At 54.6% G+C, this 20,700-nt stretch overlaps 1 protein-coding gene across 8 annotated transcripts in view; it reads left to right on the forward strand.

The window, feature by feature from the left end:
- The window catches only part of DYSF (dysferlin), a 74,735-nt gene that overhangs the window by 5,985 nt on the left and 48,050 nt on the right, over positions 1 to 20,700 (forward strand). For 4 of the 8 annotated variants that reach the window (XM_074540707.1, XM_074540708.1, XM_074540712.1 and 1 more), the window contains exons 5-29: positions 1,683 to 1,797; positions 1,880 to 2,073; positions 2,261 to 2,389; positions 2,499 to 2,561; positions 2,677 to 2,727; positions 2,805 to 2,835; positions 3,247 to 3,362; positions 4,102 to 4,228; positions 4,499 to 4,602; positions 6,429 to 6,497; positions 6,575 to 6,618; positions 6,716 to 6,798; positions 8,630 to 8,671; positions 9,371 to 9,486; positions 9,792 to 9,905; positions 11,140 to 11,317; positions 12,300 to 12,424; positions 14,140 to 14,246; positions 16,268 to 16,460; positions 17,152 to 17,307; positions 18,543 to 18,674; positions 19,113 to 19,279; positions 19,570 to 19,684; positions 19,776 to 19,881; positions 20,402 to 20,544. In XM_074540707.1, coding sequence (XP_074396808.1) covers positions 1,683 to 1,797; positions 1,880 to 2,073; positions 2,261 to 2,389; positions 2,499 to 2,561; positions 2,677 to 2,727; positions 2,805 to 2,835; positions 3,247 to 3,362; positions 4,102 to 4,228; positions 4,499 to 4,602; positions 6,429 to 6,497; positions 6,575 to 6,618; positions 6,716 to 6,798; positions 8,630 to 8,671; positions 9,371 to 9,486; positions 9,792 to 9,905; positions 11,140 to 11,317; positions 12,300 to 12,424; positions 14,140 to 14,246; positions 16,268 to 16,460; positions 17,152 to 17,307; positions 18,543 to 18,674; positions 19,113 to 19,279; positions 19,570 to 19,684; positions 19,776 to 19,881; positions 20,402 to 20,544 — 2,820 coding nt within the window. The remainder of the gene's footprint in view (positions 1 to 1,682; positions 1,798 to 1,879; positions 2,074 to 2,260; positions 2,390 to 2,498; positions 2,562 to 2,676; positions 2,728 to 2,804; positions 2,836 to 3,246; positions 3,363 to 4,101; positions 4,229 to 4,498; positions 4,603 to 6,428; positions 6,498 to 6,574; positions 6,619 to 6,715; positions 6,799 to 8,629; positions 8,672 to 9,370; positions 9,487 to 9,791; positions 9,906 to 11,139; positions 11,318 to 12,299; positions 12,425 to 14,139; positions 14,247 to 16,267; positions 16,461 to 17,151; positions 17,308 to 18,542; positions 18,675 to 19,112; positions 19,280 to 19,569; positions 19,685 to 19,775; positions 19,882 to 20,401; positions 20,545 to 20,700) is intronic. The other 4 variants (XM_074540710.1, XM_074540714.1, XM_074540709.1 and 1 more) reach the window with 1 other exon arrangement.

A 20,700-nucleotide genomic window follows, 5' to 3' on the forward strand; every position in this document is an offset into this window, starting at 1 on the left:
CTCCCAGTTTGGGACCAGTATGAGCCATAGCATGGCCAGTTAGGGCTCCCAGTTTGGGACCAGTATGAGCCATAGCATGGCCAGTTAGGGCTCCCAGTTTGGGACCAGTACAAACCATGGTGTGGCCAGGGGGGCTCCCAGTTTGGAGCCAGCTGGGGCTCCCAGTTTGGGACCAGTATGAGCGATGGCATGACCAAGGGGGGCTCCCAGTTTGGGATCAGTGCAAGCAATAGCATGGCCAGGGAGGCCCCCAGTTTGGGACCAGTTTGGGCTCCCAGTTTGGGACCAGTTTGGGCCCCCAGTTTGGGACCAGCTGAGGTTCCCAGTTTGGGACCAGTATGAGCCATGGAGTGGCCAGTTTGGGCTCCCAGTTTGGGACCAGTATGTGCCATAGCATGGCCAGCTGGGGCTCCCAGTTTGGGACCAGTATGAGCCATGATGTGGCCAGTTAGGGCTCCCAGTTTGGGACCAGTACAAACCATGGTGTGACCAGTTTGGGCTCCCAGTTTGGAGCCAGCTGGGACTCCCAGTTTGGGATCAGTGCAAGCAATAGCATGGCCAAGGAGGCCCCCAGTTTGGGACCAGTTTGGGCTCCCAGTTTGGGACCAGCTGAGGTTCCCAGTTTGGGACCAGTATGAGCCATGGCATAGCCAGCTGGGGCTCCCAGTTTGGGACCAGCTGGGACTCCCAGTCTGGGACCAGTACAAGCCATAGCATGGCCCCTGTGGGCTCCCAGTTTGGGACCAGTACAAGCCATCGTGTGGCCAGGGAGGCTCCCAGTTTGAGATCAGTTGGGACTCCCAGTCTGGGACCAGTTTGGGCTCTCAGTTTGGGACCAGCTGGGGCTCCCAGTTTGGGACCAGTACAAGCCATGGTGTTGCCAGGGAGGCTCCCAGTTTAGGACCAGTTTGGGCTCCCAGTTTGGGACCAGCTGGGGCTCCCAGTCTGGGACCAGTACAAGCCATAGCATGGCCCCTGTGGGCTCCCAGTTTGGGACCACTTGGGCTTCCCAGGTTGAGACCAGTTGGGGCTTCTGGTTTGGGGCCAGTCTGAGCAATGTCCTTACCAGTGGCAGCTCCCAGTTTGAGACCAGTCTGAATCCCTTCCCTCCCAGTTTGGGACCAGTTTGAGTCTCATCCCTCCCAGTTTGATCCCAGTTTGAGTCCTGTCCCCACCAGCTGAAGCTACCAGTTTGGGACCGGTCTGAATTCCATCCCTCCCAGTTTAATTCCAGTGTGAGCCACATCCCTCCCAGTCTGATCCCAGTTTGAATCCTGTACCTCCCAGTCTGGGACCAGTCTGAATCCCTTCCGTCTTACTCTGGGACCAGTTGGAGTCCTGTCCCTCCCAGTTTGATCCCAGTTGGAGTCCTGTCCCTCCCAGCTTGATCCTAGTTTGAGTCCTGTTCCTCCCAGTTTGATCCCAGTTGCTCCCAGTTTGATCCCAGTTTGAGTCCTGTCCTTCCCAATCCAAGACCAGTCTGAATCCCTTCCCTCCAAGTCTGGAACCAGTTTGAGTCCCATCCCTCCCAATCTGATCCCAGTCTGAATCCCTTCCCTCCCAGTTTGATCCCAGTTTGAGTCCTGTCCTTCCCAGTCTGGGACCAGTCTGATCCTTTCCCTCTCAGTTTTATCCCAGTTCTCCCATCCCGGCCTCTCTGACACTCATTCCCTGTTTTCCAGGCCTCCCTGTTCCTGCAGGTGTCCTACATCCCCCCTCCGGGCGCTATCCCGCTTTTCCCTCCTCCGGCCCCTCCGGAGCCGGCCCCTGCTGCAGCCGAGCTGGACACGGTCACCGGTAACCACAGCCCCTCCCCATCCCGGAGTTTGGGATCCAAACCCATTCCCAAATCCCACATTCCCCTTCTCCCGCCGGGCAGAGACGGGCGGAGAGGAGGACACGGAAGATCCGGAGGCCACGGGGGACACGGAGCCCTCGGCGTCCTCGGGAGCGCCGGGCTCGGAGCCGCCCTCGCTCCCAAGGAAACCGTCCGGGAATCACATCCAGGGGGTGAAGAGGAGGAGGAGGAGCTCTCCCAAAAAACCTTTATCCAACAAACCACAGGATTTCCAGGTGGGATGAGCTGTTCCCTTAAAATCCTGCCGGTTGTCCTGGTGATTCCCTGTCCTCCATCCTATGGGATGATCCTGGTGATTCTCATCCTGGTGATTCTCATCCTGGTGATTCCCTGTCCTCCATTCTGTGGGATGATCTTTGTGATTCCCTTCCCGGTGATTCCATATCCTCCACCCCATCCCAGATCCGGGTGAGGGTCATCGAGGCCCGGCAGCTTCCCGGGATCCAGATCCGGCCGGTGGTGAAGGTGACGGTGGCCGGACAAACCCGGAGAACGCGGATCCGGAAAGGGAACAGCCCCTTCTTCGATGAGGTCAGCGGGAATTCCCACTCCAACGATTCCTGGGAGAGGCTGCGATGTGGGAATGCGCTCCAGGTGGAAAACTGGGATAACGCCTCATCCTCATCCTGGTTTTCCACAGACTTTTTTCTTCAATGTCTTTGAGTCCCCATCGGAGCTGTTCGATGCTCCCATTTTCCTCACGGTGAGTGTTGGGAAATCCTGGAATTCTCCCCTTCCCAGGGAAACCCCTCCTGTTCCCCAGGATCCTCCATCCTGGCAGGATTTGGGCTGGATCACACATTTTTCCTCATTTTCAGGTTGTGGATTCTCGGTCGTTCCGCACGGATTCGGTGATCGGGGAATTCCGGGTAAGATCCCATCCCCTTTTCCCAGCGTTTCCTGCTCTGGATGAACTCTGGCATCTCCTTTTCCTTTAATCCCGCAGATGGATGTGGAGACCGTTTACTCCGAGCCAAGTGAGCCTTGGGAAATCTCTTTGGGATTTTTTTGGGAAAAGTGTCCACACATCCCAACTCTTCCATAGAGGAGCCCCAAATCCCAAATCCATGGGCATGGAATCCCAGAATGTTTTGGGTGGGAAGGGACCTTAAGGATCATCTGGTTCCATCCAGGGAAAAATTCCACCCTCCCAGGTGGATCCAAGTCCATCCAACCTGGCCTTGGACATTTCCAGGGATGGAGCATCCATAGTTTTCCAGGAATTTTTTTCCAATTACCCTTCCCTCTTCCCTGGTCCCTTCCTGGGAAAGGAACTGAAATATTCCCTTATCCCACTGCATGATTTCCATTTAAACTCCACCCAGGAGCATCCCTGACCTCCCTGCACATCCAAGGAGTAATTCCCAGTTTCCCACGTTTTCCCGCAGAACACGCTTTCCGCAGGAAGTGGCTGCTCCTCTCGGATCCGGAGGATTTTTCCGCGGGAGCCAAGGGCTACTTGAAGGTCAGCACCTGCGTGCTGGGGCCTGGAGACGAAGCTCCCGTGAGTATTCCTGCTGGGAATGGGGGGACATTCCAGCCCTGGGGCGTTCCAGGCCTGGGTTATTCTGGCCAAGACCCACCAACCTCCATGGCCATTCCCAAGGAAGCCACAGTTCGGATTTTCCTCTGTTTTGGGGGAAAAGTGTTGCATTTTATCATGGAATCCTGGAATGGTTTGGGTTGGGGGAGATCTTAAATCCCACCCCTTCCCAGCTTAGGGACACTTCCCACTGTCCCAGGTGGATCCAACCCTGATGTCCAACCTGGGATCCAGGGGCAGCCACAGCAAATCTGGGAATTCCAGCCCAGCCCCTGCCCACCCTCCCTGCCAGCAATTCCTTGCCAAGATCCCAGCCCAATCTCCCCTTTCCCAGTGGGAGCCATTCCCTGGCTCCTGTCCCTCTGTCCCTTGTCCCCAGTCCCTCTCCAGCTCTCCTGGAGCCCCTTCAGGGACTCTGAGGATTCCCTGGATTTTTCCCTTTTCCAGGGGAACATTCCCAGCTCTCCCAGCCTGGCTCCAGAGCTCCTGGGTTCCAGAATCCTGGAATGTTTTGGGTTTGGTTAAATTCCACCGCATTCGTGGGCAGGGACACCTCCACTATCCCAGGTTGCTCCAAACCTTGTCCAACCTCACCTTGGACACTCACAGAGCTGGAGCATCCCCCCACCCTCTCTCTTTTGGGATTTTCCTGCTCATTCCCAGATCCGGGGTGACTTTTCCCATTGTCCTGTTCCCGCAGCTGGAGAAGAAGGAGGTGTCCGAGGACAAGGAGGACATTGAGGCCAACCTGCTGCGCCCCACCGGGGTCACCCTCCGGGGCGCCCAGTTCTGCCTCAAGATCTACAAAGCCGAGGATTTGCCCCAGAGTAGGTTTTTCCTTTGGATCCCTCGGAATCACGACTTTCCAGGCAGGAATTAGGGCCCGGAGAAGGAAACGATCTGTTATTATAATCCAAGGATGTTGGGCAGTTTTATGGGAGAGGAGTTTCTTACTGGTCCAAACTGGTTTTATCCCCCTGCTTTTCCCGCCTGGAGAGCGTCTCCTCCATGGGAATGCTCATCCTGCTGGGGGGACAGCTGGGACCCTCTGGATGCTGCGGAATTCCACGGATTTTGGCATCTCCCTCTCTTCCCAGTGGATGACGCCGTCATGGACAACGTCCGGCAGATCTTCGGCTTTGAGAGCAACAAGAAAAACCTGGTGGATCCCTTTGTGGAAGTCAGCTTTGCCGGGAAAACGGTCCGTGGAGCGGGATCCGCCGGGATCCCGGGAATGGCAGCGGGAGGAATCCGGGATTGGGATGACAGTGGGGCGTTCCTGGGGCTGGGATAACAGCGGGATGATCCTGGGATTGGGAATGGCAGCAGGACATTCCCTCCCAGAACTCTGGGATTGGGATTTCAGTGGGATGTCCTCAGGACTGGGATGGCAGTGGGGTGTTCCTGGAGTTGGGATAACAGTGAGATGATCCTGGGGTTGGGAATGGCAACAGGATGATCCTGGGATTGGAGTGGCAGTGGGATGATCCTGGGATTGGGAATGGTGGCGGGATGATTTTGGGATTGGGAATGGTAGCAGGACATTCCCTCCCAGCTCTCTGGGATTGGAATTTAAGTGGGATGTTCTTAGGACTGGGATTACAGCAGGATGATCCTGGGATTGGGAGCGGCAGTGGGATGATTTTGGGATTGGAAGTGGTACCAGGATGATCCTGGGATTAGGAATGGCAGCGGGATAATCCTGGGATTGGGAATGGCACCGGGATGAACCTGGGATTGGAATGACAGGGGGACGTTCCCTCCCAGATCTCTGGGATTGGGATTTCAGTGGGATGTCCTCAGGACTGGGATGGTAACAGGGTGTTCCTGGGACTGGGATAATCTTGGGATTGAGAATGGCACTGGGATGATCCTGGGATTGGGAATGGCAGTGGGATGACCTCTCATGGTCCTCAGGGTTGGGATGGCAGTGGGACATTCCCACCCAGGTCTGTGGGATTGGGATAACAGCAGGATGTCCTTGGTATTGGGATTTCAGTGGGATGGCCCCTCCTGGGTCTCTGGGACTGGAATTTCAGTGGGATGTCCTTGAGGCTGGAATGGCAGTGGGACATTCCCTCCCAGGTCTTTGGGATTGGGATGGCACTGGGATATCCTTGGGGTTAGAATGGCAGTGGGACATTCCCTCTGGATCCCTGGGATTGGGATTTCAGTGGGATGTCCTCAAGGCTGGAATGGCAACAGGACAGACCCCAGGAATCTGGGGTTGGGATGGCAGTGGGACATTCCCTTTGGATCTCTGGGACTGGGATTTCAGCAGGATATCCATGGGGTTGGGATGGCAGCAGGACAGTCCCCAGGAATTTGGGATTGGGATGGCACTGGGACAGTTACTCCCAGACCTTTGGGATTGGGATGGCACTGGGATGTCCTTGGGGTTGGGATGGCAGTGGGATATTCACTGTAGATCCCTGGGATTGGGATTTCTGTGGGATGTCCTTGGAGCTGGAATGGCAGTGGAATATTCCCTCCAGATCCCCAAGCCTGGAATGAGGAAATTCAGTCTTTAAATGGAGGAATTTGGTCTTGGAATGGGGAAATTTGCTCCTGGAATGGGGCAGATGTGATCCTGCTGGTCCCAAGGTGGGAAGACCCCTGGGAAATCCGAAGCATCCTCTGCCTCCTGCATCAGGGGGTTTAGGAACCCCATGGAATGGGGGATGGATTTTAGGGAATCTGAGGCTGGATTTTAAGGAGGCTGAGGCTAGATTTTAGGGAATTTGGGGACGGATTTTAGGGAAACTGAGGCTGGATTTTGAGGAGCCTGAGATTGCATTTTGGGGAACCTGAGGATGGATTTTAGGGAATCTGAAGTTGGATTTGGGGGAATCTGAGCCTCAACTTTCTGGAATCTGAGACCAGACTTTAGGGAATCTGAGACCAGATTTTAGGGAATCTGAAGCCGGATTTTAGGGAATCTGAGGCTTCCCAGCTCCATGAACTGGGCCAACAGCCGCTTTCCTGGGACAACACCGACTTTTCCCTCTTCCCATCCCTCCTTTCCAGCTCTGCTCCCGGATCCTGGAGAAAAACGCCAACCCCCAGTGGAACCAGTGCCTGATGCTGCCGGCCATGGTGAGCCCTGGTGTCCCCAAGGTCCCCTCCCAGTGTCCCCAGCACTGCTCACCCTCTTCCCGTATCCCTTTTCTCAGTTCCCTTCCATGTGCGAGCGGATGAGGATCCGTGTGATGGACTGGTGAGCGGGAAGGGCATTCCCAGTGCCTGGAATGGCGGGATGGGAGTGGGGACATTCCCTCCCCCACGGTCCCCAAAGTGACGATGTCACCTCGCAGGGACCGCCTGACACACAACGATGTCGTCGGCACCGCTTTCCTCGGAATGTCCAAGATTTCGGCCCCCGGCGGGGAGCTGGAGGGTAAGGACGGGAAGCAGGCCGGGATTTGGGATGCATGGCCTTGGAGGAGCTGCATGGCATGGCTGGAGGTTGGTGGTGGCTCTGGGGACGTCACAGCTGTCACCGTCCCTGCTTGGGGACGCAGGGTCCTGTGGTCACTTCAAGCTGTGCTGCATTTCCAGATTGGATCCAACCCCTCTGGGTTCTTGGGATTTGGTGGATTCTTGGGAATGGGGGACAGAAGTTGCAGGTCCATGGCATGGCTGGAGGTTGGTGGTGGCTTTGGGGACGTCACAGCTGTCACCGTCCCCACCTGGGGACACAGGATGGGGTCCTGTGGCCACTCTGAGCTGTGTTCACTTTCCGGATGGATCCAACCCCTCTGGATTCTTGGGATGTGGTGGATTCTTGGGAATGGGGAAAGGGAGTTGCAGGTCCATGGTGTGGGTGGAAGTTGGTGGTGGCTTTGAGAATGTCACGATTGCCACTGTCCCCACCTGGGGACATGGGATGGTGTCCTTCAGTCACTCCAAGCGGTGCCCCACTTCCAGATTAGCTCCAACTCCTCTGAATTCCTGGGATTTGGTGGATTCTTGGGATTTGGTGGATTCTTGGGAATGGGGGATGGAGGCTCCAGGTCCATGGCATGGCTGGAGGTTGGTGGTGGCTTTGGGGATGTTACAGCTGTCACTGTCCCCACCTGGGGACACAGGATGGGGTCCTGCAGCCACTCTGAGCTGTGCCCCGTTTCCAGATTGGGTCCAACCCCTTTGGATTCTTGGGATGTGGTGGATTCTTGGAATGTGGTGGATTCTTGGGAATGGGGGATGGAGGCTGCAGGTCCGTGGTGTGGCTGGAGGTTGGTGACATGTGGTGGTGGTGGCACCGCTGCTGGCAGCCACCTCCCCCTGACGTGTCCACCCCACTGAGGTGACATTTAGGAGCTGTCACAGAGTGAGAATTCCCATTCAGCCCGTGCTGTTCCAAATCCCGGGAATTTTCTGTGGTTAAGCACCCTCAGGCGTGGCAGGGTTCAGCCGAGTGTCACTGTCACCGGTGCCAGGTGGGAGGGCAGAAATTTGGGACGTGGCTTTGGACCTGCTGAGGGCTTGGAGCTTCCACCTGCATGAACTTTTCCTGCTGCCAGTGCTTCCGTGGAATCTGTGATCCCAGCGAGAATTCTGCACTTGCCTTTGTGACTTCCCCATGAGCTGTAGGGACACGGGATGGCCACGCTGGAAAAAGCTTGGAGCATGCTGGGATAGTGGGATGTGTCCCTGCCCATGGAATGGGATGAGCTTTAAGGTCCTTCCAAGCCATTCCGTGATTCCATGGATCAGGACACGATCCAGAGGCTCCACCCGTGTCCCACCCCTGGCGCTGTCCAGTCCCCTCTTCCCAATCCCAACACAAATCCTGGGATGGGCTGGAGAGAGAGACAGAGAGAGGCTGGGAGGGAGGATGGGAATGGTGGGATCCAGGATTGGCATCTCCCTTCCCACCACTGGGATCTGTTTGATCCCAAGGAAATACCTGGGAATGCAACTCAGGGATGCTCCAACCCTGCTCCATCCCAAGCCCACAGCCTCTGGAATTGTCCAAGGCCAGGTTGGACAAGGCTCGGAACAACCCGGGATAGTGGGAAGTGTCCCTGGATGCACCTGGATGGGCTTTAAGGTCCCTTCCCACCCCAACCATTCCATGATTCTTTGATTCCATGATTCCATGAAAAACCTCTCCCTTTCTCTCTCTGTCTCTCTGTGGGAATCTCCCCCCTCATTCCCATCTCCATCCCTTTTCTGTGCTCCTCTTCCAACCTTTCCCAACCTCTCTCCCTCTCTTTGTGCCTCAGATGAGTTTCCTGCTCCTGTGAAGCCTCTGAAACCCTCGGACCGTACGTTCCCAGTACATCCCAGTTTCCCAGCACCTCCTGGGACTGGTTTTACTGGTTCCGCTCTCTGGACTGGGGGAGGATCCGCTGGGATGAGTTGGGCACCTTGGGAAAAGGGAATGGCTCCGATTTGGCCCTTTGGGGATTCCCGGGATGCTGTCGTGTCTGGAATGTGTAGCCAGATGGGTGCATGGAGGGCAGGATTCCTGCTCAAAATTCCATAACAACGAGTGGTTCTCCTCATGGAATCAAAGCATTGGAAAATCCCTCTGATCCATTGGCTCCCAAGGCCACTCCATATCCATGTCCCCAGGTGCCACCTCCATAGGGATGTTCAGTCCCTCCGGGGATGGGGACAACCCTTTCCAGGAAGGAATTTTCCCAAAAATCCAACCTAAACCTCCCCAGCACATCCTGAGGCTCTTTCCTCTCTCCTGTCACTCTTACTCTTGTCTGACCCCTCTCTGACCTCGCCCTTTTCCATGGGGACTTTTCCTGGGATTGGGAATTCCCAGGATTCAGCACCACGCCCTCCGTATTGTTCTCCTGCTCCAAGGTGAGGTCGTGGGATTCAAAATGGGTGGAAATTCCGGGATTTTGGTGGCCTCCAGCTGTGTGATCCCTGTGATGCTCCAGCGAGCCTGATGCATTCCCAAGGTGCCTCCAGGAATCCCTAATCCCTCTTTTCCCTGCCATTCCCAGTGGATGACGGGCTGGGATTCCTGCCGACCTTCGGGCCCTGCTACATCAACTTGTACGGCAGCCCCCGGGAATTCACCGGATTTCCCGATCCCTACGAGACCCTCAATTTGGGAAAGGTGACATCGGCTGCTTCCCGGCACATCCCAAAATAACCTCCGGCTCCTCTTTTCCCAAAAAAATGCTGCTTCTAACCCAACCTGGCTTTGTCATCAGGAGCCTGCGCTGCGTTTCCCGCTCCTGGTTATTCCCGCTAACGCCTCCCGATCCCGCTCTGCTCCCAAAATTCCACCTTGGAAGCTCCAGCTGGAATTCTTTGCCTGATCCTGCTACTCCGTGATGAAGCTCCTTGGAAGCAAAGGCAGAGCTCGGCCTCAGGAAGGGAATTCTGGGATCCTGACTCCTGTTCCTGGTCTATCCCAAGGGCGAGGGGGTTGCGTATCGGGGCCGGATCCTGGTGGAGCTGGAGACCAAACTGGTGGAGCACATGGAGCAGAAGGTGGAGGAGATTCCTGCCGATGACATCCTGAGGGTGGAGGTATTGGAATTTCTGGAAAATCTCTGGGATTGTCATGTGGGACACTATGGAAGGGATGTTGGCTGTGGGTGAGGGTTGTCCCATGGTCTGTGGGCTCCTGGAGGGGTCTCTGGCTGGATTTTTATCCCAAAGGGTCCAGGTTGGTCCAGCCAAGCTGATCATGAGCATGGAATTGTGGGACCATGGAATGGTTTGGGTGGGAATGGGCCTTGAAGCTGATCACGTTCCATGGGCAGGGACACCTCCCACTGTCCCAGGTGGATCCAAGTCCATCCAGCCTGGCCTTGGACACTGCCAGGGATCCAGGGGCAGCCACAGCAAATCTGGGAATTCCAGCCCAGCCCCTGCCCACCCTCCCAGCCAGCAATTCCTTGCCAACATCCCAGCCCAATCTCCCCTTTCCCAGTGGGAGCCATTCCCTGGCTCCTGTCCCTCCATCCCTTGTCCCCAGTCCCTCTCCAGCTCTCCTGGAGCCCCTGCAGGCCCTGCCAGGGACTCTGAGCTCTGCCATGACGTTGTGGGAGATTTCCCTTCATTCTGCTCTCTCAGATTTCCTCCTTTGACTCCTTTTCTATGAGAAGTTGTAGCCTCCTCTTCCATCTGGTTTTCCTAAAATTCCCCCAAGATTCCCATGCTGCAAAGTTTGTTATTCCCCCTGCAAGAAAATTCCCATCCTGGGCTCACTGAGTTTGGAAAATCCTCTGGGATCATCCAGTCCAAGCTGTGCCCGATGCCCACCCTGGCACTGAGTGCCACACCCAGGAATTCCTTGGGCATCTCCAGGGATGGGGACTCCAAACCTCCCTGGGCACTTCCTATCCCTGATCACCCTTTCCATGAGGAAATTCCTGCTGGTGTCCAACCTGAGCCTCCCCTGACCCAGCATGAGGCTGTTCCCTTCTATCCTGTTATTCCCTGGGATTAGATCCCAACTCCCAACTGGTTCCAACTGTCAGGGAGAGAAAGCCAGAAGGTCCCTGTGGATCCTCCTTTTCTCTGGAATGAGCCCCTTTCCCTACTCCCTCAGCTTTTCCTGGTTCTCCAGCCCCTTCCCAGCTCCCTCAGCTTTTCCTGGATCTCCAACCCTTTCCTAACTCCCTCAGCTTTTCCTGGATCTCCAACCCTTTCCCAACTCCCTCAGCCACTCAGGATTTACCCTCCAGCCTCTTCCGGCTCCACATCCTGGAGATCATTGCAGCATCTCCTCCACATCCAATTCCTGTTCGTATTCCAGAAATACCTGCGCCGACGGAAATATTCCCTCTTCGCTGCCTTCTACTCGGCCACGATGCTCCAGGGCGTGGACGGCGCTGTCCAGTTTGAGGTCAGCATCGGGAATTACGGCAACAAGTTCGACACCACCTGCCTGCCCCTGGCCTCCACCACCCAGTACAGCGGGGCTGTCTTCGATGGTGAGCGCGGATTCCGTCCCTTGGGATGATCCAAACATGGCTGGTGGATGAGAACCCTGGAATTATGGAATGGTTTGGGATGGAAGGGGCTTTAAATCCCATCCTGTTCCAGTTTAGGGACACCTCCCACCATCCCAGGTGGATCCAAGCCTCAATGTCCAACCTGGCCTTGGGCACTGCCAGGGATCCAGGGGCAGCCACAGCAAATCTGGGAATTCCAGCCCAGCCAGCAATTCCTTGCCAAGATCCCAGCCCAATCTCCCCTTTCCCAGTGGGAGCCATTCCCTGGCACCTGTCCCTCTGTCCCTTGTCCCCAGTCCCTCTCCAGCTCTCCTGGAGCCCCTCCAGGGACTCTGAGAATTCCCTGGATTGATTACTTCTCCAGGGGAACATTCCCAGCTCTCCCAGAGCAGAGGGGCTCCAGAATCCTGGAATGCTTTGGGTTGGAAGGGACCTTGAATCCCATCCCATTCCAACCCCATCCATGTTTAGGGACACCTCCCACTACCCCCGGTGATTCCAAACCCCAATGTCCGACCTGACCTTGGACACTCCCAGGGATCCAGGGAAGCCAGAGGTTGTGTCCAGGTGATCCTGGTGAAGGTGTCCCTGCTTGGACCAGACATCTCCAGAGGGTTTTCCTGCCTCATCCATGGGGAATATTTGTCTGGGAAGGAGCAGGGAAGCTGTGACATCTCTCAGCTCCATGAGGTGGTTTTTGGGAGCGTCTTTTCCTGGCTCCCATCTCATCCCACCAGGAATGCTGAGCTGGTTTCTGGTCTCACTGCCAGAGCCGTGGAGTCAGATCCCATTGGATCTCGGTGGGATCTCAAGGATTTGGGGAACACCATTCCCATCTTTCTCCCAAACACATTCTGAGGGGAATTCCCATCCCGATCACACTCTTTCCCCTTCATCCCCGCTCCCGAGGGGTGGATCCCGTTATCCCAACATCCCGAGGTGACGCCGTGCTGTCCCCCAGGCTGTCACTACTATTACCTGCCCTGGGGGAACGTGAAGCCCGTGGTGGTGCTCTCCTCCTACTGGGAGGACATCGGCCACCGCATGGACGCCCAGAACCTGCTGCTCCACGGGGCCGAGCGGCTGGTGAGTGACTGCGACATCCTGGGGACATCCTGGGGACATCTGGGGACACTGGGATGGGACAGAGGCCACCTCCAGGCTGGGGAATGACCAGAGACATCCCTGGGGACATCCCTGGGAACACTGGGATGGGACAGAGGCCACCTCCAGGCTGGGGAGTGACTGGGGACATCCTGGGGACATCCTGGGGACATCCCTGGGGACACTGAGAGGGGACAGAGGCCACCTCCAGGCTGGAAAGTGTCCAGTGACATCCCTGGGGACATCCTGGGGACACTGAAAGGGCACAGAGGCCACCTCCAGGCTGGTGAGTGACCGGGACATCCTGGGGACATCCCGGGGACACTGGGAAGGGACAGAGGCCACCTCCAAGCTGAGAAGTGTCCAGTGACATCCCTGGGGACATCCTGGGGACATCTGGGGACACCACGAGGGGACCAGGGCCACCTCCAGGCTGGGGGGTGACCGGGGACATCCCTGGGGACATCCCTGGGGACACTGAGAGGGGACAGAGGCCACCTCCAGGCTGGAAAGTGTCCAGTGACATCCCTGGGGACATCCTGGGGACACTGAAAGGGCACAGAGGCCACCTCCAGGCTGGGGAGTGACCGGGACATCCTGGGGACATCCCGGGGACACTGGGAAGGGACAGAGGCCACCTCCAAGCTGAGAAGTGTCCAGTGACATCCCTGGGGACATCCTGGGGACATCTGGGGACACCACGAGGGGACCAGGGCCACCTCCAGGCTGGGGGGTGACTGGGAAAATCCCTGGGGACATCCCTGGGGACACTGGGATGGGACAGAGGCCATCTCCAGGCTGGGGAATGACCGGGGACATCCCTGGGGACATCCCTGGGGACACTGGGAAGGGACAGAGGCCACCTCCAAGCTGAGAAGTGTCCAGTGACATCCCTGGGGACATCCTGGGGACACCGGGAGGGGACAGAGGCCATCTTCAGGCTCTGGAATGTCCGGTGACATAGTTGTGTATCCACTGGATGAGGAACTTCATGGAATAATAGAATTACAGAATGGCTTAAATCCCATCCCATTCCCACCCCACCCATGGGCAGGGACACCTCCCACTGTCCCAGGTGGATCCAAGCCCCAGTGTCCAACCTGGCCTTGGGCACTGCCAGGGATCCAGGGGCAGCCACAGCAAATCTGGGAATTCCAGCCCAGCCAGCAATTCCTTGCCAAGATCCCAGCCCAATCTCCCCTTTCCCAGTGGGAGCCATTCCCTGGCTCCTGTCCCTGCAGGCCTTGTCCCCAGTCCCTCTGCAGCTCTCCTGGAGCCCCTCCAGGGACTCTGAGATTCCCAGGAATTTTCCTTTCTCCAAGTAAATGTTCCCATCTTTCCCAGAGCATCCATTCCATCCTGGAATGGTTTGGCTTAGGAGAAACCTTAAATCCCATCCCATTCCATGTTCAGGGACACCTTCCATGATGTCAGGTTGATCCAAGCCTGTTCAGCCTGGAGACAATTCCAGCAATCCAGGGGCCGTCCTTCAGCTCCTGAGTGATTTCTGAGGTTTCCCGTTGGATTTCCCTGTTGGTTTCCCTGGAGCTCCAAACATTTGGATGCAGATCCTTGCTGAGACCCAGAGTGGAATCTCTGATCCCTGGGAGTTTTCCCAATCTCTTGCTGGGAACATCCTGAAAACAGGATGGGATTCTGGGTGATTCCTCAGCTCCTGATCCCCACTTTTCCTGCAGGAAGCCAACCTGGAGAAGATCCATGTGGCCCTGAAATCCAACTGCTCTCCGGTCGAGCTGGAGGCCCTGGGGTCCCAACTGCTCGATGACGTCATTGCCGACTGCAGGTACTTTGGGAATTCGGGATGGGAAACCCTTCCTGATGTTTCTTCTTGGTTTTGGAAGGGAACACTGCCTCCGCCCCTCTTCTCCTTTCTTCACCCCCTTTTTTCCCCCTTTTCCCCTCTTTTCTCCCCTTTCCCCTCTTTTACCTCTTTTTTTCCCATTTCTCCTAATTTTTTCCACTTTTTCATCCATTTCCCCCTTTTCTATCCCTTTTTTGTTTGTTCCCTCCTTTCTATCCCTTTTTTGTTTGTTCCCTCCTTTTCCCCACCTTTTTTCCTTTCTTCTATTTTCTCTCCCTCTTTTCCCCATTTTCCCCTTTCCCCCTTTTCCTTCCTTTTCCCACCTTTTCCCACTTTCCTTTTATTCATTTTTTCCCTTATTTCAGTTTTTCCTTTCCCCTCTTTTTCCTCTTTTTCCCTCTCCCCCCTTTTCCCTTTTTTTGCTTTCTTTTTTCCTTTTCCCCCTTCTCCCTTTTTTTCTGTTTCTTTCTTTTTCCCCCTCTTTCTGTCTTTCTCTCTTTTAATATTTTTCCTTTTCTCCCCTTTCCCCTATTCCTCTTTCCATTTTTTTGTCTTTTCTCCTTTTTTTTTCTATGCTTTTCCTTTTTCCACTTCTCCCCTTTTTTTCCGTTTTCCCCTCTTTTTCCCTTTTTCCATTTCCTCCTTTTCTCCCTTGTTTCTCTTTTTCCTGTTTTTCCTTCTTTTGTCTTTCCCCTTTTTATTCTCTTCCCCCTTTTTTCCTCTTTTTGCCTTTTCTTCCCTTTTTTTCTTTTTTCCCTTTTTTCCTTCCCACCCTTTCTTTGTCCTTATTTCCTTTCTTTCCTTATTTCCCTTTTTCCCTTCTCCCCCTCCTTCCCCCCCCCCCTTTTTTCCCTTTTTTCCCATTTTCCCACCTTTTCCCTGCTCATTCCCCCTCACTCCAAATCCTCATCCCTGGAAGTATCCAAACCCAGGCTGGACAGGGCTTGGAGCAACTGAGGAGTGTGGAAAATCCCAAACCATTCCATAATTCCATGTTCTCCCTATTTATATGCAATAAAAAAATGGGATTTGCAATCCCAATTCCCGAGGTGAGAATGTCGCATCCTTAAAAATCTCCTTCCAAACCTCTGCACAGCCTAAAAATAAATTTATCTTTCTCTCCATCTATTTTTTCCGGAGGAAATCCTGATTTGTGGCTCAGGAGCCGGGAGCAGGAAGTTAATTTATAGCAGCGGATCCATAAATCCTTGAATTTTACAGGAAAACCTCCCAGTTTGGCACCTGATCCATTTTTCCAGGAGCTTGGATAATGGATATTAAAATGTGGGTGTGGCTCATTCCCATCCTGATTCCCGGGAGAATTCTGGCCTTGGTTTGAAACTCTTTTGCTCTTCCCATTCCCAAATATCTTTGTTGGCTTCTCAATTCCTTGGAAATTTGCTGAAAATATGGAAAAACAATTAAAAAGGCTGGAAAATCCAATAAGAAGTTGGATGAGCTATTGGGGGGGAAATTGGGATGGATTAATGATCATTAATGACAATTAGTGACCATTAATGACCTGCAATGATCATTAATGACCATTAATGACCATTGATGATTGGTGACATTAGTGACCAATTAACACTAATAATGATGACTGGTGACCTTTAATGACCATTAATTAACAATTCATGATGATTGGTTACCATTAATGATCATTAGTGACCCTTAATGAACTTTAATTATCATTAATGACCTTTAATGATAATTAATGACCATTAATGATGATTGATGACCATTAATGATCAGTAACAACCATTAACAACCTTTGATGATGATTGGTGACCATTAATGACTATTAATCACCATTAATGATGACAGGTGACCATTAATGACCTTTAAGGATCATTAAAGAGCATTGATGATGATTGGTCATCATTAATGACCACTAATGACCATTAATCACCAGTGGTGATCATCAGTGATAATTTACAGCCCTTAATGACCTTCAAGGTCCATCCCAATCCAACCCAATCCCTGATTCCCGCCTATCCCTGCAGCCTGAAGCTTCCCGATGTCCTGGGGAGAGCGTCCAGCACCCACCTGGATCAGAACCTGTTCCGCTTCCGGAGCACCCACCTGGAGCAGATCCTCAAGGTGGCCCTGAGGCTCAAGCATGAGAATTCCGGCCTTTCCCAAATCCTGGATCAGGCGGAGGATTGGCTGTGCCGGCTCCGGGCCATGGCGGAGGAGGTGACGCTTCCTGGTTTTCCCATCGTGGTTGTGGTGGGAAGCAAGCGGGGGGGATGTTCCATCCCGGCTCCCAAATCCATGGATTCTCCCACGGTGCTAGATTTTGGTCTGATGGTTGAGGTTGGTCTTGCTCATGGATGGGTTGAGGTCAACTCATGGATAGGGAGCAGCCGTGGGAGAAGGACTTGGAATGTTGGTGGGTGGGAAGTTCTGCGTGCTCCAGCAGATCCCACAGCAGAAATAGGGGGAATTCTGCCCCTCTGCCATGGAGCCAGGCTGGGAGAGCTGGGAATGTTCCCCTGGAGAAGGAATCAATCTCCAGGGAATCAATCAAACTCCAGGGAATCCTCAGAGTCCCTGCAGGGGCTCCAGGAGAGCTGGAGAGGGACTGGGGACAAGGCCTGCAGGGACAGGAGCCAGGGAATGGCTCCCACTGGGAAAGGGGAGATTGGGCTGGGATCTTGGCAAGGAATTCCTGGCTGGGAGGGTGGGCAGGGGCTGGGCTGGAATTCCCAGATTTGCTGGGGCTGCCCCTGGATCCCTGGCAGCGCCCAAGGCTGGGCTGGATGAAGTTGGATCCATCTGGGATAAGATCCCTCCCAACCCAACCCATTCCATGATTTCACGATCCCATTCTGGGCTGCGCTGGTGGATCTCTCCTAACGGGATCCTGTGGATTTGTGTTTTCCAGCCCCAGAACAGCCTCCCGGACATTGTCATCTGGATGCTCCAGGGGTACAAACGTGTGGCCTTTGCCCGCATCCCGGCCCACCAGGTCCTGTATTCCCGGAACATCCCCAACTGCTGCGGCCGGAACTGCGGGAAGCTCCAGACCATCTTCCTCAAGGTACCTTTGGAAGCCTGTCCTGGTGGAATCTTGATTTTCCAAACAGTTTCTTCCCCTAAATGTAATTGAAAAGATGGAAAATCCAGCAGGGAAAGCTCAAATCCCAACACAACATTCAGCTCCGGTTTTATGGAATCATCGGAAGTTTTGGGTTGGGAGAGACCTTAAATACTTGACCTTGTCTGTCTTCCTGTCCTTGTCCCTGGCTTTGTCCCTGACCTTCTCCCTGACCCTGTCTTTTTCCTTTTCCCTGTCCTTCTCCCTGTCCTTGTCCCTGTCCCTGACCTTCTCCCTAGCCCTGTCCTTATCCGTTTCCCTGACCTTGTCCCTGACTCTGTCCTTGACCTTGTCCCTGTCCCTCTCCCTGTCCCTGACCCTTTCCTTATCCTTTTTCCCTGGCCTTGTCCCTCACCGTGTCTTGTCCCTGTCCATGTCCCTGAACTTGTCCCTGTCCTTGACCTTGTTCCTGTCCTTCTCCCTGTCCTTGTCCATGTCCTTGTCCCTGTCCCTGACCTTCTCCCTGGCCCTGTCCTTATCCATTTCCCTGACCTTGTCCCTGACTCTGTCCTTGACCTCGTCCCTGTCCCTCTCCCTGTCCTTGTCCCTGACTTTGTCCCCGACCTTCTCCCTGACCCTTTCCTTATCCTTTTTCCCTGGCCTTGTCCCTCACCGTGTCTTGTCCCTATCCATGTCCCTGAACTTGTCCCTGACCTTGACCTTGTCTGTGTCCTTGTCCCTGTCCCTCTCCCTGTCCTTGTCCCTGACCTTTTCCCTCTCCTTGACTTTGTCCTTTTCCCTGTTCCTGACCTTTTCCATGTCCTTTTCCCTGTCCACGTCCTTGTCCCTGACCTTTTCCCTGTCCCTCTCCCTCTCCTTGTCCCTGACCTTTTCCATCTCCTTGATCTTGTCCTTTTCCCTGTCCATGTCCTTGTCCCTGACCTTTCTGTGACCCTGATCCTGATCCTGGTCCTGTCCAAGACCACTGGAATTTTGAAGCTCCTCCAGGTCAGCTGGGGTCACATTTTAGGGATGTCGCTGGTGGCGTTGGGATGATCCTGAAAGTCTTTCCAACCTCAATTCCATAATCCCAGAGCGCTCCATGTGCACCACTCACTCCTGACATCATCCCATGACTTCTCCATGTCGCACCTGCCCCATCCAGGGATCTTCATTCCCACCCTTCCAGCCTCCCAGGATTCCCGTTAATCCCTCCCCGGGGGCCTTTTCCTTGGCAGTACCCACAGGAGGAGACAATGGGGCCACGGATCCCGGCGCAGATCCGGGTGCGGCTCTGGTTCGGATTGGCCGTGGATGAGAAGGAATTCAACCAATTTGCCGAGGGAAAACTCTCCGTCTTCGCCGAAACTGTGAGCATTCCCAAGGGATCCTCATCCTGGCGGGAAAAGGGGGTGGGCTGGACCTAAAACCTCATCACATTCCCAAAGGATCCCTGTCCTTATGGGAAAAGGGGGTGGGCTGAACCTAAAACCTCATTGCATTCCCAATGGATCCCCATCTTCGTGGGAAAAGGGGGTGGGCTGGACCTAAAACCTCATCATTCCCTAAAAACTGTGGGAAGGGGGAGCTATTCCCACCATCTCAGACTGGAATGCTGAGGGCAAAGTTGGGAATGAGCCATGGAACTGTGTGTTGTCCCTCACAATGGGAAGATTGGGATGCTGTGGAATGGGTTGGGCTTTTCCCGGATCTGTCCCTCTGCTGGGATTATTCATGGGATTCTATGGGACTATTCATGGAGTTCTGTAATTCTGACCCCAAATCCATCTTTTTCTTGGCTCTCCCAGTATGAGAACCAGACCAAGCTGGCGCTGGTGGGGAACTGGGGCACCACCGGCCTCACTTATCCCAAATATTCCGATGTCACCGGCCGGATCAAGCTTCCCAAGGACAGCTTCCGGCCTTCCGCAGGATGGACCTGGGCTGGGGATTGGTTCATCTGTCCAGAAAAGACGTGAGTGGGGCTTTTCCACTGGGAATTCCCGGGAATCCCAAAATCTGGTGGCAAAATCTGGGATGCCCCCTGTGGTTCCTCGTCTGTGTCCATGGATGTGATTCCCCCTCATCCAAATCTTGGGATGCTCCAAAACTGAGGATTTTTGGGGTGGGATTTTCATCCTGGTTTGGGTTTTTCCTAAGGAGGAATTTTGCTCGGAGGGGTGGGAGAAATTTGGGAGCGCTGAGGACGGCACAGGAGGAAAGTGGGGTGGAGAATCCCTGATTTTGGGTATTCCTGGGATTCAGGCTGTTGCACGATGTGGATGCTGGGCACCTGAGCTTCGTGGAGGAGGTGTTTGAGAACCAGGTCCGGCTCCCCGGAGGGCAGTGGATCCACATGACTGATTCCTACACGGATGTGGTGAGGGAAAACTGGGAATTCTGGGAGCCGGGCTGGAATCCCAGGGGAAATTCAGGGATCGGTTTGGGTGAGAATTCCCTGTGTCCCACAGAACGGGGAGAAGGTCCTGCCCAAGGATGAGATCGAGTGTCCTCCAGGCTGGAAGTGGGAAGATGTGGAATGGGACACGGATCTCAACAGGGCTGTGGATGAGAAAGGTACCAAAGACGGAATTTTGGGATCCTGGGATTTGGGAATTTTGGGATCTGGGATTTAGGAAGTTTGGGATTTCTTTCCATGGTCTATGGATGAAAACATTCCCATGGCTGTGGGAACTGGATCAGGAGAAGGGATCAGGCTCTGGGGGATCCTTTTCCCTTGTCTGCCTGGAGCTGTGGGATGAGAATTCCAAAAGGCAGTGCTGGGATAATCTGGGAAGGCCCTGGAGGAAAAGAAATAGAAAACACCAGGCTGGAGAGTGCTGGAATGGTCCTGGGGGTTGGAATGGCTGGAGGGGAGTGAGGGAAGAGTCCCCAGGGTGGGATTTGGAGCCAAGGACACCACGGATCCATCCCTGGGCATTCCAGAAGGCTGGATTGTGATGTAAGGAGGGAAATCCAACTGGAAAATTTTGCTGGATTCAGCTACACCTTCACTGTTGTAAATTCCTGGTGGGAGCCAAGGTGTGGGGAGGGAGGCTCTTCTCCTGCCTCCACCAGGTATTCCCTTCTTCCCAAGGCTGGGAATACGGGATCACGATCCCGCCGGAGCGCAAGCCCAAGGCCTGGGTGCCGGCGGAGAAGATGTTCCACACCAACCGGCGCCGGCGCTGGGTGCGGCTCCGCCGGCGCGACCTGGAGCACATGGGAGCCGGGAGAAAGGTGGGATTGGCCGGGAAAAGGTGCCACAGGATCGGGATGTGGCCCTGTCCCTCCGGGTGGGTGCTTGGCTTTGGCAGGATCCGCTTTTCCTTGGAGATTGAGGGAGGCTTGCCCCGGTTTCCAGTGGAAAACGCCACATTCCAGGGTGGAGAACAT

This window comes from Zonotrichia albicollis, chromosome 5 (assembly GCF_047830755.1).
Source record: "Zonotrichia albicollis isolate bZonAlb1 chromosome 5, bZonAlb1.hap1, whole genome shotgun sequence".
In the NCBI taxonomy this organism is placed as follows: Eukaryota; Metazoa; Chordata; class Aves; order Passeriformes; family Passerellidae; genus Zonotrichia; species Zonotrichia albicollis.